Consider the following 17,377-nt stretch of genomic DNA (forward strand, 5'->3'; position numbering starts at 1 on the left):
GTATCCAAGGAACAGATGGAGGCAACGTTGTGCAAATCAACTTACAGTTCTTTATTAGAACAACTGCAGGCAACAATAAATACCAACAAAAAGCATACAAGACCAAAGTTCATACTCCAAGTACCATAAAGTAATTCAAAATGTAAATCTTTATTAATAAGTATAGAAAATCAAAAATTGGACATTAAAAACACACACGTTAAAATCCACACAAGCAAACAACATGGTGGTGGTCAATCCATTATCCGTAGTACAAAATATCAAGTCATGTAAACATACCAAATGAATCAATATATATAGTTAGGGGCTGTGCTGAGCACACAATTATAGAGTCCATCCAGGTAATACCACAAATGTCAAGGAAAAAATACCTGTGCCTCAAGTGAATAAGCCCCAGACCACCACCACAGCACCCCAAACTGCAGGCAAGTTACAAGCTCCTGTGCTCTATACTGAGAACAGACCTGGTTATAAAGACCTAAGACCTCTAGCCCCTCCCTGTCCAGAGGTTTTGTTATCCTGGTCAGGTGGTGGCTAACTCTCCAATCACACTCCAGTGTACATGGTGCAATACAATTGGTCGTAAACTTACATCCACTTAACCCTTGCCTTTTCAGGAAGGATCTACAGCTGCAAGGGATACACAGGCCGGTGTATCTCTCCAGGCCGGTGTATCTCTCCAGGCCGGTGTATGCGTCCAGGCCGGTGAAGCCCCTCCAGGCCGGTGTATACCTCCAGGCCGTGTGTATCCCTCCAGGCCGGTGTATCCCTCCAGGCCGGTGAATACCTCCAGGCCGGTGTACGCATCCAGGCTGGTGTATTCCTCCAGGCCGGTGTATCCCTCCAGGCCGGTGTATTCTTCCAGGCCGGTGTATCCCTCCAGGCCGGTGTTTCCCCTCCAGGCCGGTGTATCCCCTCCAGGCCGGTGTATCCCTCCAGGCTGGTGTATCCCTCCAGGCTGGTGTATCCCCTCCAGGATGGTGTATCCCCTCCAGGCCGGTGTATTCCTCCAGGCCGGTGTATCCCTCCAGGCCGGTGTATTCCTCCAGGCCGGTGTATCCCTCCAGGCCGGTGTACCCCTCCAGGATGGTGTATCCCCTCCAGGCCGGTGTATCCCCTCCAGGCCGGTGTATCCCTCCAGGCCGGTGTATTCCTCCAGGCCGGTGTATCCCTCCAGGCCGGTGTACCCCTCCAGGCCGGTGTATGCCTCCAGGCTGGTGTACACCTCCAGGCCGGTGTACTCTTCCAGGCCGGTGTATCCCTCCAGGCCGGTGTATCCCATCCAGGCTGGTGTATCCCCTCCAGGGCAGTGTATTCCTCCAGGGCGGTATATTCCTCCAGGCCGTTGTATCCCTCCAGGCCGGTGTATCTCCTCCAGGCTGGTGTATTCCTCCAGGCCGGTGTATCCCCTCCAGGCCGGTGTATTCTTCCAGGCCGTTGTATCCCTCTAGGCCGGTGTATTCCTCCAGGCTGGTGTATCCCCTCCAGGCCGGTGTATTCCTCCAGGCCGGTGTATCCCTCCAGGCCAGTGAATCCCTCCAGGCCGGTCTATTCCTCCAGGCCAGTGTACCCCTCCAGACCGGTGTATCCCTCCAGGCCAGTGTATCCCTCCAGGCCGGTGTATTCCTCCAGGCCAGTGTATCCCCTCCAGGGCGGTGTATTCCTCCACGGCGGTGTATTCCTCCAGGCCGTTGTATCCCTCCAGGCCGGTGTATCTCCTCCAGGCTGGTGTATTCCTCCAGGCCGGTGTATCCCCTCCAGGCCGGTGTATCCCTCCAGGCTGGTGTATCCCTCCAGGCCGGTGTATTCTTCCAGGCCGTTGTATCCCTCTAGGCCGGTGTATTCCTCCAGGCTGGTGTATCCCCTCCAGGCCGGTGTATTCCTCCAGGCTGGTGTATCCCTCCAGGCCAGTGTATCCCTCCAGGCCGGTCTATTCCTCCAGGCCAGTGAACCCCTCCAGACCGGTGTATCCCTCCAGGCCAGTGTATCCCTCCAGGCCGGTCTATTCCTCCAGGCCAGTGAACCCCTCCAGACCGGTGTATCCCTCCAGGCCGGTGTATTCCTCCAGGCCGGTGTATCCCTCCAGGCCGGTGTATCCCTCCAGGCCGGTGTATCCCCTCCAGGCCAGTGTATTTCCTCCAGGCCGGTGTATTCCTCCAGGCCGGTGTATTCCTCCAGGCCGGTGTATCCCTCCAGGCCGGTGTATCCCTGGTGTACACCTCCAGGCTGGTGTACCTGTCCAGGCCGGTGTATCTCTCCAGGCCAGTGTATCCCTCCAGGCCAGTGTATGCGTCCAGGCTGGTGTAGCCCCTCCAGGCCGGTGTAGCCCCTCCAGGCCGGTGTATACCTCCAGGCCGTGTGTATCCCTCCAGGCCGGTGTATCCCTCCAGGCCGTTGTATCCCCTCCAGACCGGTGTATCCCTCCAGACCGGTGTATCCCTCCAGGCCGGTGTATCCCATCCTGGCCAGTTTATACCTCCAGGCCGGTGTATTCCTCCAGGCCGGTGTATCCCTCCAGGGCGGTGTATCCCTCCAGGCCGGTGTATCCCTCCAGGCCGGTGTATTCCTCCAGGCCGGTGTATCCCTCTAGGCTGGTGTATCCCCTCCAGGCCGGTGTATCCCCTCCAGGCCGGTGTATCCCTCCAGGCCAGTGTATCCCTCCAGGCCGGTGTATTTCTCCAGGCCAGTGTACCCCTCCAGACCGGTGTATCCCTCCAGGCCAGTGTATCCCTCCAGGCCGGTGTATTCCTCCAGGCCAGTGTATTCCTCCAGGCCGGTGTATCCCCTCCAGGCCGGTGTATCCCTCAAGGCCGGTGTATCCCTCCAGGCCGGTGTATCCCCTCCAGGCCAGTGTATTTCCTCCAGGCCGGTGTATCCCTCCAGGCCGGTGTATCCCCTCCAGACCGGTGTATCCCTCCAGGCCGGTGTATCCCTGGTGTACACCTCCAGGCTGGTGTACCCGTCCAGGCGGTGTATTCCTCCAGGCTGGTGTATCTCTCCAGGCCAGTGTATGCATCCAGGCCGGTGTAGCCCCTCCAGGCCGGTGTAGCCCCTCCAGGCTGGTGTATACCTCCAGGCCGTGTGTATCCCTCCAGGCCGGTGAATACCTCAAGGCCGGTGTACGCGTCCAGGCCGGTGTATTCCTCCAGGCCGGTGTATCCCTCCAGGCCGGTGTATTCTTCCAGGCCGGTGTATCCCTCCAGGCCGGTGTATCCCCTCCAGACCGGTTTATTCCTCCAGGCCGGTGTATCCCTCCAGGCCGGCGTATCCCCTCCAGGCCAGTGTATCCCTCCAGGCCGGGGTATTCCCTCCAGGCCGGTGTACCCCTCCAGGCCGGTGTATCCCCTCCAGGCCGGTGTACCCTCCAGGCTGGTGTATCCCCTCCAGACCGGTGTATCCCCTTCAGGCCGGTGTACCCCTCCAGGCCGGTGTATCCCCTCCAGGCCGGTGTATTCCTTTAGGCCAGTGTATCTCTCCAGGCCGGTGTATCCCTCCAGGCCATTGTATCCCCTCCAGGCCGGTGTATCCCTCCAGGCCGGTGTATCCCTCCTGGCTGGTGTATCCCCTCCAGGCCAGTTTATACCTCCAGACCGGTGTATTCCGCCAGGCCGTTGTATCCCTCCAGGCCGGTGTATCCCTCCAGGCCGGTGCATCCCTCCAGGCTGGTGTATCCCCTCCAGACCGGTTTATCCCCTCCAGGCCGGTGTACCCCTCCAGGCCGGTGTATCCCCTCCAGGCCAGTGTATTCCTCTAGGCCGGTGTATTCTTTTAGGCCGGTGTATCTCTCCAGGCCGGTGTATCCCTCTAGGCTGGTGTACACCTCCAGGCCGGTGTATCCCTCCAGGCTGGTGTACACCTCCAGGCCGGTGTACCCGTCCAGGCTGGTGTATTACTCCAGGCCGGTGTATCTCTCCAGGCCGGTGTACCCCTCCAGGCCGGTGTATCCCTCCAGGCCGGTGTATCCCCTCAAGGTCGGTGTATCCCTCCAGGCCGGTGTATTCTTCCAGGCCGGTGTATCCCTCCAGGCCGGTGTATCCCCTCCAGACTGGTTTATTTCTCCAGGCCAGTGTATCCCTCCAGGCCAGCGTATCCCCTCCAGGCCAGTGTATCCCTCCAGGCCGGGGTATACCCTCCAGGCCGGTGTACCCCTCCAGGCTGGTGTATCCCCTCCAGGCCGGTGTATCCCTCCAGGCTGGTGTATCCCCTGCAGACCGGTGTATCCCCTCCAGGCCGGTGTACCCCTCCAGGCCGGTGTATCCCCTCCAGGCCGGTGTATCCCCGCCAGGCCGGTGTATTCCTTTAGACCGGTGTATCTCTCCAGGCCGGTGTATCCCTCCAGGCCGTTGTATCCCCTCCAGGCCGGTGTATCCCTCCAGGCCGGTGTATCCCTCCAGGCCGGTGTATCCCTCCAGGCTGGTGTATCCCCTCCAGGCCAGTTTATACCTCCAGGCCTTTGTATTCCTCCAGGCCGGTGTATCCCTCCAGGCCGGTGTATCCCTCCAGGCCGGTGTATCCCTCCAGGCCGGTGTATCCCCTCCAGACCGGTTTATCCCCTCCAGGCCGGTGTACCCCTCCAGGCCGGTGTATCCCCTCCAGGCCGGTGTATTCCTCTAGGCCGGTGTATTCTTTTAGGCCGGTGTATCTCTCCAGGCCGGTGTATCCCTCGAGGCCGTTGTATCCCCTCCAGGCCGGTGTATCCCTCCAGGCCGGTGTATCCCTCCAGGCTGGTGTATCCCCTCCAGGCCAGTTTATACCTCCAGGCCGGTGTATTCCTCCAGGCCGGTGTATCCCTCCAGGCCGGTGTATCCCTCCAGGCTGGTGTACACCTCCAGGCCGGTGTATCCCTCCAGGCTGGTGTACACCTCCAGGCCGGTGTACCCGTCCAGGCTGGTGTATTACTCCAGGGCGGTGTATCTCTCCAGGCCGGTGTACCCCTCCAGGCCGGTGTATCCCTCCAGGCCGGTGTATCCCCTCAAGGCCGGTGTAGTCCCTCTAGGCCGGTGTATACCTCCAGGCCGCGTGTATCCCTCCAGGCCGGTGAATACCTCCAGGCCGGTGTACGCGTCCAGGCAGGTGTATTCCTCCAGGCCGGTGTATTCCTCTAGGCCGGTGTATTCCTTTAGGCCGGTGTATCCCTCTAGGCTGGTGTACACCTCCAGGCCGGTGTATCCCTCCAGGCTGGTGTACACCTCCAGGCCGGTGTACCCGTCCAGGCTGGTGTATTACTCCAGGCCGGTGTATCTCTCCAGGCCGGTGTATCCCTCCAGTCCGGTGTATCCCTCCAGGCCGTTGTATCTCCTCCAGGCCGGTGTATCCCTCCAGGCCGGTGTATCCCTCCAGGCTGGTGTATCCCCTCCAGGCCAGTTTATACCTCCAGGCCGGTGTATTCCTCTAGGCCGGTGTATTCCTTTAGGCCAGTGTATCTCTCCAGGCCGGTGTATCCCTCCAGGCCGGTGTATCCCTCCAGGCCGTTGTATCTCCTCCAGGCCGGTGTATCCCTCCAGGCCGGTGTATCCCTCCAGGCTGGTGTATCCCCTCCAGGCCAGTTTATACCTCCAGGCCGGTGTATTTCTCTAGGCTGGTGTATCCCCTCCAGTCCGGTGTATCTCTCCAGGCCGGTGTATTCCTCCAGGCCGGTGTATCCCCTCCAGGCCGGTGTATTCCTCCAGGCTGGTGTATCCCTCCAGGCCAGTGTATCCCCTCCAGGATGGTGTATTCCTCTAGGCCGGTGTATCCCCTCCAGTCCGGTGTATCTCTCCAGGCCGGTGTATTCCTCCAGGCCGGTGTATTCCTCCAGGCCGGTGTATCCCTCCAGGCTGGTGTATCCCCTCCAGGCCGGTGTATCCCCTCCAGGCCGGTGTATCCCTCCAAGCTGGTGTATCCCCCCAGGATGGTGTATCCCCTCCAGGCCGGTGTATTCCTCCAGGCCGGTGTATCCCTCCAGGCTGGTGTATCCCCCCAGGATGGTGTATCCCCTTCAGGCCGGTGTATTCCTCCAGGCCGGTGTAGCCATCCAGGCCGGTGTAGCCCTTAAGGCCGGTGTATCCCTCCAGGCCGGTGTATCCCCTCCAGGCCGGTGTATCCCTCCAGGCTGGTGTATCCCTCCAGGCCGGTGTATCCCTCCAGGCCGGTGTATCCCCTCCAGGCCGGTGTGTATCCCTCCAGGCCGGTGTATCCCCTCCAGGCCGGTGTATCTCCTCCAGGCCGGTGTCCCCCTTCTGCTTTCACAAGGAAGTAAGTGGTGATAAATGAGCAATTCTCTGAGTAAATAACTCATCAGTTTCCGTCAGGTGACATTCTTTGGTTCAGGACAACATAACAGCCGAGGTTTTCCATCAGTGGAAGGTCTGACTAAGCTGCTGACGTCTTTACTGCCTCGGGGCAGAGGTAAGTGTTGATTAGAGATATTGTAACTCAGCCCTGCCGGACACTTACTGCAGCGATACCCTCTGGAGACGTGTGAGTATATCACGACGTCTTTATCTGTGGAGATTGTGTCATTTCTTCAGCTTCTCTCGTGTCTGTGTGAGGTGTGGGATATCCGTATATGACAAATTTTCTGATTTTAAGGTTTTTGAAAAATATTGTATATTAGTTCTATTTTCTCCTGCCCCAGTGATGGACGGTGGCTATGGTCAGGGATGGTGAAGACTTAGAAAAACAGCGATATTGCTGGGAGACTCTCTGGCAGTGTGAACAATGGTTTACCACATGCGCCTCTATGCAGCCCTGCTCTGGATCGGCAATGGTTAATAAAAGCAGAACTCTGATCCAATCATCTCCCCGCCGGGCAAAGTTTATCTCGTCTGGCTTTATCCCCTGTGAGTGCGAATTCTATCTGCATTGTAGGTTTCTTCTGATCTCGGCTTCTGACAGATCTAGACCAGTGATGGCGAACCTTTAGAGACCGAGTGCCCAAAGTCCGACCAAAGCCACTGTAAATACAAAGTGCTGACATGGCAATTTAAACTTTAACTGTTGCTACCTGTTTTGTCACGGCTTTTAATTGCATCTGTGTCCTGAGGACACCAATACAGGTTAAAGAGAAGACATTCAGATTATCATTGTAGCTTCCTCCCAGGGGCCCCTGAACAGGAAGAATTGTGGGGCCCAGAGCAGGAGCTCCAATAATAACACAATCTTGTCTCCTTCCCCCTGTAGTCCTGGGCAGCTGAGGATGTGCAGCTTTAGAGTAGCCCTGAATACAGCACATCATGGGTGGCAGAGACTGCAGGAGGAGGTTTTCAGAGTCCTGTCCGGAAACTCTGTGCTGGGATGAGGCCTGGGTGCCCACAGAGAGTGCTGCGAGTGTCACCTGTGTCACCCGTGCCATAGGTTCGCCACCACTGATCTAGACCATTACTTTGTATCTTGGACTCATTTTGTACCTCATTTTCTATCTCAGTTGTGACCTGAATTGTTTCCCGCCTCTCATTGTGCCTTCCTGTTTGTTTGTCTTGTTTCATGTCTTCACTATTTTCATGGTCCTCTATCACCTGGGAAATGGGTGTCAAACACAAGGCTCCCAGGCCAAATCCAGCCTCCGGCCTTGTGTTATCTGGCCCATAACATTGCCCCTATGCTGTGCTGTCAGGAGAGCAGCATAAGGGCAGGATACGCAGATACTCACCTTTCCCTGCTCCCACCAAGCAGCAGCAGTCTTCCCCTCTACAACAGTTATGCTCATCTGCTCTGAAGCCGGCAGACACGATGATATCATCACATCACATGTTCCCACCCACAGTCGCTGCACACCTGAGAAGAGAAGAAGACTGCTTCAGGGAGTGGGGAAAGGTGAGTAAATGTTTTTGTTCTTTTTTCCACATCCGGGGAGGGGCAGGAGCTGCTGGCTACTATGGGGGCACCATGGCTGACTGCTATGGGTAAAGGGAACTCTATATGGTTGCTCTGGGGGCACTCTGGCTGGCTACTTTTGGGGCATTCCAGCTGGCTACTACTGTGGGCACTCTGACTACTTCCTATGTGTCACGGGTGGTCCCGTGACCCATATTGCAGGTTGTGGGCTCACCCGTGCCCCGTTCTCCCCGCAAAGATCCCGGCTCCTGCTCCGTCCTCTTCGGCCGTGCGTGCTCATTCCCGACTCCTAGGGCGCGCGCGCCACCTTCAGGAGATTTAAAGGGCCAGCGCGCCACTAAACTAGCCATTTTCAGGTGTCTATTTAGCCCTACCTCTTCCTTTGTGCCTAGAGCCCTAGAGAAAGCTGTGTCTATGCCTTGTGCTGTTTCTGAGAATTTCCGTTGTGACCACGGTTCCGTTTCTGACTTCGCTCCTGTGCCGCCTGCTCTGACCGGTTGCTACGTCTCTGACTCCGTTCCTGTGCCGCCCGTCCTGACCTCCTGCCTGTCCCTGACTACGAGATTGCTGCCGTTCCTGTACCTTGACCTTGGCTGCCACTGCACCAAAATAAAAATTGCTGCCCACGGAGCAGCGGAGGGGGGCGCCACATTCATAAAGACCATGTCCGATATTGATCATAGTTTTTTGGACAGTTTTTGCTGGGGGTTTTTGGCGCAGTTATTAAATTTGTCACTCTACTTTTTTGGGTGCAAGCAACAGTCCGGCACTTAGTGGTTCTGAGTCCCTGTGCTTATCTGACATAGTGAGCGGCTGCTATACAGATGTTTGCAGCATCTATCACTATTTTTCTCCTAAAAAGGCACAAAAAAGAAGCAAAAATGCACCTGAAGCTGCACCACGTAAGGGTAAACGTTACGCACACGCCTCCTCAGAGTAAACATGACGCAAATGCCACATAAGCGTAACTGTGACAGAAACGTTTTGTAAAAGTAAATTTAATTCAAACGCCACGTTAGCGTAAAAGTGACACAAACGCCGAGTAAGTGTAAACGTGTTGCAAACGCGGAATAAGCCTAGATGGGCCGCAAACGCCACATAAGAGTAACCGTGGAACAAATGCAGCGTAAACACAACCACAATCTAAACTGACGATACATTGTGATAATGTAAACACAATGTCAACAGAATATGAGCAGAAATGTGTGTGAACACAGCCATTAGATGAACATAGAAAAAAATCACAGCTCAATATTCATAATAGCTTCTCTGACATTGCCTTCCACTGATTGGACAGGATGAGAGAAGATTAGCATTACACACGCCTCCAGCCCCAGCCCCTCCTCTCTGACCAAACACAGATTATAATGGTCAGAAACTGGGACTGATATCTCTACAACAGTGGGGCTAGAAAGAAAAAGTGCCCCTGGATCTGTGTAACAGCCCCTACAGGATGGTGTGTAATCTCCACATGTGTGAGGGGGTGAAAGGTCCTCCTTAAGATACATTGAAATGATTCAGTAGGAACCTTCAAAGAGTGGCAGCCGAAAATCTATGACACACGTTCCCCCCTGACTTCCACTTGCTGTAAATTACAAACTAATGTTACATTGTTTCTTTCAGTGTCGGTGTCCACAATGTCCACAACAAATAATGAGAATTCCCCTCCTGGCTACACCCCACAGAGCCCGGCTCCGACATCTGTCCCTAACTGGAATACACAAGTTCCAACCTACATACAGAATGTCCCTTCTCCATATCCCGGATACAATGGTTCTTCTCCAGCACAGGCGTGGAATGTAGCCACGGGGCCACCACAATGGAATGTGGCTGGAATAGTGGCCCCAAATACAGACCCTTCATCTCCTTTCTTCACAACATTCCTGAGGGGCAAACCAAAGGCCTTGGGGGTAAGTAGACATAGGATAGGCACCAATAGGAATGTAGGGTAAGTCTATGATTTGTCTATAGATGCAGAACATTTCCTACTTGTGTCTTGTGGCTCATTAGAAGCTCCGCTAGTTACTTTGTGCGGCAGATGTTTCTATGCTCCTTGGGTTTTCTCTCCGGCTCTTCAATTCCATCAGATTTTCCTTCCTCTCACAGACATTGGCCGATAGAGGAAGCTGCACTATGAGCAGAGGGTGCACGGTCTTCGTGAATGTGGTGCCCCCCTGCGCGGCTCAGGAAGGGGGCGCCAGCTTTTTCTTGGTGCACTTTGTTCATGCTGCAGAATTGTGGCGCAGACTCGATTTTGGGGCACGTTGGACAGAATTGTGCGCGCCGTCCCCCAAACAGTAGCAGCCCCTTGTTTGCACATTTTTCTGTCTTGTCGGACACAGAGCAGCCGCCACACAGAACCGGCGCAGACACGTTCTAGATACACGTACAAGCGGTTTGCAGGTTCTTATTATATTATTGTCAGACAGAAACACTGAGAAATGCGGCCACTAACTGTAATGCTCCGGACTCGTGTTACACTAAATGCAGGAGAAACCGTTGGGATTTTTTTTCTCACTGACATGAAATCTGAATAAGCCTTTCCTGTTTTAGGTCGATTGGGATTAATATTTACCAAATGCCAGAATAATGAGAGAACAGGGGCGTAACTACAGGGGTAGCAGCCACAGCAGCCGCTATGGGGCCCAAAGTGTCAGGAGGCCCCAGGATCTGGAGTATTGGTTGTGTATAGTGTGTGGTGTATGGTATTGTATGTATGTGGTATTTGCTGTATGTGTGTATATGGGATGTGTACATGCTGCAACGGTCTATATTGACTGTATGTATATGTTGTATGTCTGTATTTGTGGTGTGTGTGTACTGCGTGTATGTTTATGCTGAGGAGGGGCCCCATTCAGAGGTCAGCTATGGGCCCTGCCTCCCCTGTGTGTAAGGCATTTTTATAACTTTATTACCCAGGTTTACATGCACTTACTACACCATTAAACACTTTGGGACGGGCCGTATGATGATGTCATATCTTCAGAAGCTTCTAATAGGTTTATTGGGAACAAGTGAATTAATTAGTGACTGTCATGGCTGCCGCAGCGACCCGTATCCCGTGCCTCCATGTGCCCCAGCCTGTAACTTACCTGTCCCGGCTCCAGCGGCCATTCCCGCGATGTCTGGGCTCCGGCGCACGTGTTGCTGTGTCCTAGGGCGCGCATGTGCCGGCTCTGTAAAATTTTAAAGGGCCAGTGCACCGGTAATTGGCGCTGGGCAGCTGCTTGTCATTATGAATTCCAGCCTCTTCCTGTGTCCCCTGCCGGATCTTTGTGCTTCCATGCCGGATAGAAAGCTGTATTCCAAGCCCTCTGCGATTATCCTGATTTCCTGTTGTGACCTCAATTCTGTTCCTGACTCCGATCCCGTGCTGCCCGTCCTGACCTACTGCTACGTCTCCGACTCCGATCCCGTGCTGCCCGTCCTGACCTACTGCTACGTCTCCGACTCTGATCCCGTGCTGCCTGTCCTGACCTCCTGCTACGTCTCCGACTCTGATCCCGTGCTGCCCGTCCTGACCTACTGCTACGTCTTCGATTCTGATCCCGTGCTGCCTGTCCTGACCTACTGCTACGTCTCCGACTCTGATCCCATGCTGCCTGTCCTGACCTACCTCTACGTCTCCGACTCTGATCCCGCGCTGCCTGTCCTGACCTACCTCTACGTCTCCGACTCTGATCCCGTGCTGCCCATCCTGACCTACCTCTACGTCTCCGACTCCCATCCCGTGCTGCCTGTCCTGACCTACCGCTACGTCTCCGACTCTGATCCCGTGCTGCCTGTCCTGACCTACCTCTACGTCTCTGACTCTGATCCCGTGCTGCCTGTCCTGACCTACCTCTACGTCTCCAACTCTGATCCCGTGCTGCCTGTCCTGACCTACCGCTACGTCTCCGACTCTGATCCCGTGCTGCCTGTCCTGACCTACCTCTACGTCTCCGACTCTGATCCCGTGCTGCCTGTCCTGACCTACCTCTACGTCTCCGACTCTGATCCCGTGCTGCCTGTCCTGACCTACCTCTACGTCTCCGACTCTGATCCCGTGCTGCCTGTCCTGACCTACCTCTACATCTCCGACTCTGATCCCGTGCTGCCCGTCCTGACCTACTGCTACGTCTCCAACTCCCATCCCGTGCTGCCTGTCCTGACCTACCGCTACGTCTCCGACTCTGATCCCATGCTGCCTGTCCTGACCTACCGCTACGTCTCCGACTCTGATCCCGTGCTGCCTGTCCTACCTACCTCTACGTCTTCGACTCTGATCCCGTGCTGCCTGTCCTGACCTACCTCTACGTCTCCGACTCTGATCCCGTGCTGCCTGTCCTGACCTACCTCATTGCTGGAATATATTTGTATTAATATTTGTGGTGCATAGATTATGTACAGTAGTTTTACTGATGATTGGATCATCTACAATAAGCCCTAATAGTAGCCAGGGCCCTGGGCTTCTGGGGGACCCACATAAGGAATCCATAGGGAATAAGGGGGGCTTCATATAAAATTACACTGAGGGGACTGTTTGTTATGATGAACTAGGAAATATTTTAGGGAACAGGAGACTATTTAATTTCAGAATTTTTAATGCCGCCATGTCACTTCACTGCAAAGAGGCCACTGAGGCTCTGTCACCCGGGGGCCCAGTGATACCTGGAGCCGACGCTGGCAGCAGCCCATTTGGATTTCATTCTTATGATTTCTTTAATTGACCACTTTTCCTTTAACGGGGCCCCCACCAAGTCGCATGGCCACCAAAATCGCAGACAATCCTCTTATCCGGCTGTATATAGATATTATTGGGGGGGGGGCAGAAGCTGTATGTAGATATATTTATGCATGTATGCCACATTAAGTGGGGGCCTCCATCAAATGATACGCTCTGGGGCCCCCACCAACCTTAATCCAGCCCCGCCCAGCACATTCGTGTCCATACTACCAGTGGACATCACTAGATTTGCCAATATTTCCGATCAGATACAAATAATGATGAATTAACCCTGTACGTCACACATTTCTATTACAAGGCTAAGGTTGTGCTGTAATTGTCTTCGCAGATGATGGGGATCTGATCTGCCAAAGTGTAAAGTTGGGCTGTAAATGGGGCATTGAGTGTTGGGACAAGTGATCCAATGTAATCGTTACATATCATAAAGACGACATTGTACAGGAAAGAAGGATTGTAGTGAATGGCCGCTCGCTGCTAGCGCCAGGCAGCTGCTGCTAAAGCTAAATCTATGAATGACTCAAAAATAAATGGAATAAAGAAAAACCAAATGCATCACAATAACCAAAAACAGAAAAAGTGTCTGACGTAGAAAACAAGACGATTTGTTACATTTGTTTCTGGTTTTGACATCAGATTCAAAGGAAAAATATGTGATAATGACCTGAAAAGTGTTTTGTCTTCTTTCCTTTCCAGATTGTGATGATTGTGGCCGCCATCTTGGAGATTGCGTTGGGAATCGGCCTGATTTACACCACACTCACCATCACACGAATAAGTGGAATTCCTTTTTGGGGCTCAGTTTTTGTAGGTATCATTACTATGTCTGACCTGTAATGTGTAACATCTGATATGATATGTATGTGACATGTACCAGCGCTCGACATTCCCCCCATTCAGCATAGAGGCCCAGTGAGGTCCAGTCAGCAGGCAGTGAGCTCCAGTCAGCAGGCAGTGAGGTCCAACCAGCGGGCAGTGAGGTCCAGGCAGCAGGTAGTGAGGTCCAGTCAGGGGGCAGTGAGGTCCAGTCAGCGGGCAGTGAGGTCCAGTCAGCAGGCAGTGAGGTCCAGTCAGCAGGCAGTGAGGTCCAGCCAGCGGGCAGTGAGGTCCAGGCAGCAGGCAGTGAGGTCCAGTCAGGGGGCAGTGAGGTCCAGTCAGCGGGCAGTGAGGTCCAGTCAGCGGGCAGTGAGGTCCAGTCAGCGGGCAGTGAGGTCCAGTCAGCGGGCAGTGAGGTCCAGTCAGCGGGCAGTGAGGTCCAGTCAGTGGGCAGTGAGGTCCAGTCAGCGAGCAGTGAGGTCCAGTCAGCGAGCAGTGAGTCCCAGTCAGCGGGCAGTGAGGTCCAGTCAGCAGGCAGTGAGGTCCAGTCAGCGGGCAGTGAGGTCCAGTCAGCAGGCAGTGAGGTCCAGTCAGCGCGCAGTGAGGTCCAGTCAGCAGGCAGTGAGGTCCAGTCAGCGAGCAGTGAGGTCCATCCAGCAGGCAGTGGGGTCCATCCAGCGGGCAGTGAGGTCCAGTCAGCGGGCAGTGAGGTCCAGTCAGCGGGCAGTCAGGTCCAGTCAGGGGGCAGTGAGGTCCAGTCAGCGGGCAGTGAGGTCCAGTCAGCAGGCAGTGAGGTCCAGCCAGCGGGCAGTGAGGTCCAGGCAGCAGGCAGTGAGGTCCAGTCAGGGGGCAGTGAAGTCCAGTCAGCGGGCAGTGAGGTCCAGTCTGCGGGCAGTGAGGTCCATCCAGCGGGCAGTGAGGTCCAGTCAGCGAGCAGTGAGGTCCAGTCAGGGGGCAGTGTGGTCCAGTCAGCGGGCAGTGGGGTCCATCCAGCGGGCAGTGAGGTCCAGTCTGTGGGCAGTGAGGTCCATCCAGTGGGCAGTGAGGTCCATCCAGCGGGCAGTGAGGTCCAGTCTGCGGGCAGTGAGGTCCAGTCAGCAGGCAGTGAGGTCCAGTCAGCGAGCAGTGAGGTCCAGTCTGCGGGCAGTGAGGTCCATCCAGCAGGCAGTGGGGTCCATCCAGCGGGCAGTGAGGTCCAGCCAGCGGGCAGTGAGGTCCAGTCAGGGGGCAGTGAGGTCCAGTCAGCGGGCAGTGAGGTCCAGTCTGCGGGCAGTGAGGTCCAGTCAGCGGGCAGTGAGGTCCAGTCAGGGGGCAGTGAGGTCCATCCAGCGGGCAGTGAGGTCCAGTCTGCGGGCAGTGAGGTCCAATCAGCAGGCAGTGAGGTCCAGTCTGCGGGCAGTGAGGTCAATCCAGCAGGCAGTGAGGTCCAGTCTGCGGGCAGTGAGGTCCATCCAGCGGGCAGTGAGGTCCAGTCAGCGGGCAGTGAGGTCCAGTCTGCGGGCAGTGAGGTCCAATCAGCAGGCAGTGAGGTCCAGTCAGTGAGCAGTGAGGTCCAGTCAGTGAGCATTGAGGTCCAGTCAGCGGGCAGTGAGGTCCAATCAGCAGGCAGTGAGGTCCAGTCAGTGAGCAGTGAGGTCCAGTCTGCGGGCAGTGAGGTCCAGTCAGCGGGCAGTGAGGTCCATCCAGCGGGCAGTGAGGTCCAGTCAGCGGGCAGTGAGGTCCATCCAGCGGGCAGTGAGGTCCAGTCAGCGAGCAGTGACGTCCAGTCAGGGGGCAGTGAGGTCCAGTCAGCGGGCAGTGGGGTCCATCCAGCGGGCAGTGAGGTCCAGTCAGCGGGCAGTGAGGTCCAGTCAGCATAGAGGTCCAGTCAGCGGGCAGTGAGGTCCAGTCAGCATAGAGGTCCAGTCAGCGGGCAGTGAGGTCCAGTCAGCGGGCAGTGAGGTCCAGTCAGCAGGCAGTGGGGTCCATCCAGCGGGCAGTGAGGTCCAGTCAGTGGGCAGTGAGGTCCAGTCAGCGGGCAGTGAGGTCCATCCAGCGGGCAGTGAGGTCCAGTCAGCGGGCAGTGAGGTCCAGTCAGCGGGCAGTGAGGTCCAGTCAGCGGGCAGTGAGGTCCAGTCAGCAGGCAGTGAGGTCCAGTCAGCGAGCAGTGAGGTCCAGTCTGCGGGCAGTGAGGTCCAGTCAGCGGGCAGTGAGGTCCAGTCAGCGGGCAGTGAGGTGCAGTCAGCGGGCAGTGAGGTGCAGTCAGCGGGCAGTGAGGTCCAGTCAGCGGGCAGTGAGGTGCAGTCAGCGGGCAGTGAGGTCCAGTCAGCGGGCAGTGAGGTGCAGTCAGCGGGCAGTGAGGTCCAGGCAGCAGGCAGTGAGGTGCAGTCAGCGAGCTGTGAGGTCCAGTCAGTGGGCAGTGAGGTCCAGCCAGTGGGCAGTGAGGTGCAGTCAGCGGGCAGTGAGGTCCAAAACTTTTCCAGTGCTTCCATTTTTCCAACTGGTTTTGTGACCTGACTGTTTTTGGCACCTGATTGGAGCAGCTGAAGGAGGTTTATGGATTTCATGAATGTGGAGACCTTTTTAATTTAATGGTTTGTGCCCCAAATCATCATCAAATCCTGTGCGTCACAAACTTATAGCACGCTGAAAAATAATGTATTTCCTGCGCCCAAATGCCCCCGAATCCATGGTCCAGAGTCCTCAGTGTCACCACCAGGGGCAGGAGGCATCAGATTCCCTATTTCTTGTGCCGGGTGCAGGACGACCTCTCTAGGCATCAGCATGACCCCATGGCTTCTCTTTATCTGAAAGTATTGGTTTTCTGAGGAATATAATGTTCTCGTTTCATCATTCTTTTCACTGTCCTGCTGTGATGTCACCCCTGTATAATATAACATGATTGTATATTCTCTCTACAGTATATCATTGCAGGAATTCTCTCCATCACTGCTCAGGCCAAACCCAACTCCTGCCTGGTGAGTGACCGCATCTCATTGCTGGTACCAGGGTCACACTCAGGGGATCGGGCCCAGTACTGGAATGTAATCTAGGGGCCCCCCTAAGTATTACCTGTATAGTATTACCTAAATAATAGTATATATATATATACCCTCTATACTGCCCCTAGAGATGCTGCAACCCCTAAGTATTACCTGTATAGTAGTCAGGGCTCCAGTCATCTCCAGGTAGTGATAATAATAGTATATATATATACCCTCTATACTGCCCCTAGAGATGCTGCCCCCCCTAAGTATTACCTGTATAGTATTACCTAAATAATAGTATATATATATATACCCTCTATACTGCCCCTAGAGATGCCCCCCCCCCTAAGTATTACCTGTATAGTAGTCAGGGCTCCAGTCATCTCCAGGCACCGGCAGGTAGTGATAAATAATAGTATATATATATATACCCTCTATACTGCCCCTAGAGATGCTGCCCCCCCTAAGTATTACCTGTATAGTAGTCAGGGCTCCAGTCATCTCCAGGCACCGGCAGGTAGTGATAATAATAGTATATATATATACCCTCTATACTGCCCCTAGAGATGCCCCCCCCCCCCCCCTAAGTATTACCTGTATAGTAGTCAGGGCTCCAGTCATCTCCAGGCACCGGCAGGTAGTGATAAATAATAGTATATATATATACCCTCTATACTGCCCCTAGAGATGCTGCCCCCCCTAAGTATTACCTGTATAGTATTACCTAAATAATAGTATATATATATACCCTCTATACTGCCCCTAGAGATGCCCCCCCCTAAGTATTACCTGTATAGTAGTCAGGGCTCCAGTCATCTCCAGGTAGTGATAAATAATAGTATATATATATATACCCTCTATACTGCCCCTAGAGATGCTGCCCCCCCTAAGTATTACCTGTATAGTAGTCAGGGCTCCAGTCATCTCCAGGCACCGGCAGGTAGTGATAAATAATAGTATATATATATATACCCTCTATACTGCCCCTAGAGATGCCCCCCCCCCTAAGTATTACCTGTATAGTAGTCAGGGCTCCAGTCATCTCCAGGCACCGGCA

The 17,377-nt window shown here is 54.8% G+C and overlaps 1 protein-coding gene across 6 annotated transcripts in view; it reads left to right on the forward strand.

Moving 5' to 3' along the window:
• Nucleotides 1-17,377, forward strand: part of LOC140106316 (membrane-spanning 4-domains subfamily A member 3-like) — a 58,087-nt gene that overhangs the window by 8,417 nt on the left and 32,293 nt on the right. The window contains exons 1-5 of one of the 6 annotated variants that reach the window (XM_072130704.1): nucleotides 4,830-6,387; nucleotides 6,617-6,821; nucleotides 9,439-9,725; nucleotides 13,235-13,345; nucleotides 16,255-16,311. In XM_072130704.1, the coding sequence (XP_071986805.1) occupies nucleotides 6,632-6,821; nucleotides 9,439-9,725; nucleotides 13,235-13,345; nucleotides 16,255-16,311 (645 nt within the window). In that variant the 5' untranslated portion in view covers nucleotides 4,830-6,387; nucleotides 6,617-6,631. The other 5 variants (XM_072130705.1, XM_072130708.1, XM_072130707.1 and 2 more) reach the window with 5 other exon arrangements.

The sequence above is a fragment of the Engystomops pustulosus genome, chromosome 11, assembly GCF_040894005.1.
Source record: "Engystomops pustulosus chromosome 11, aEngPut4.maternal, whole genome shotgun sequence".
Lineage (NCBI taxonomy): Eukaryota > Metazoa > Chordata > Amphibia > Anura > Leptodactylidae > Engystomops > Engystomops pustulosus.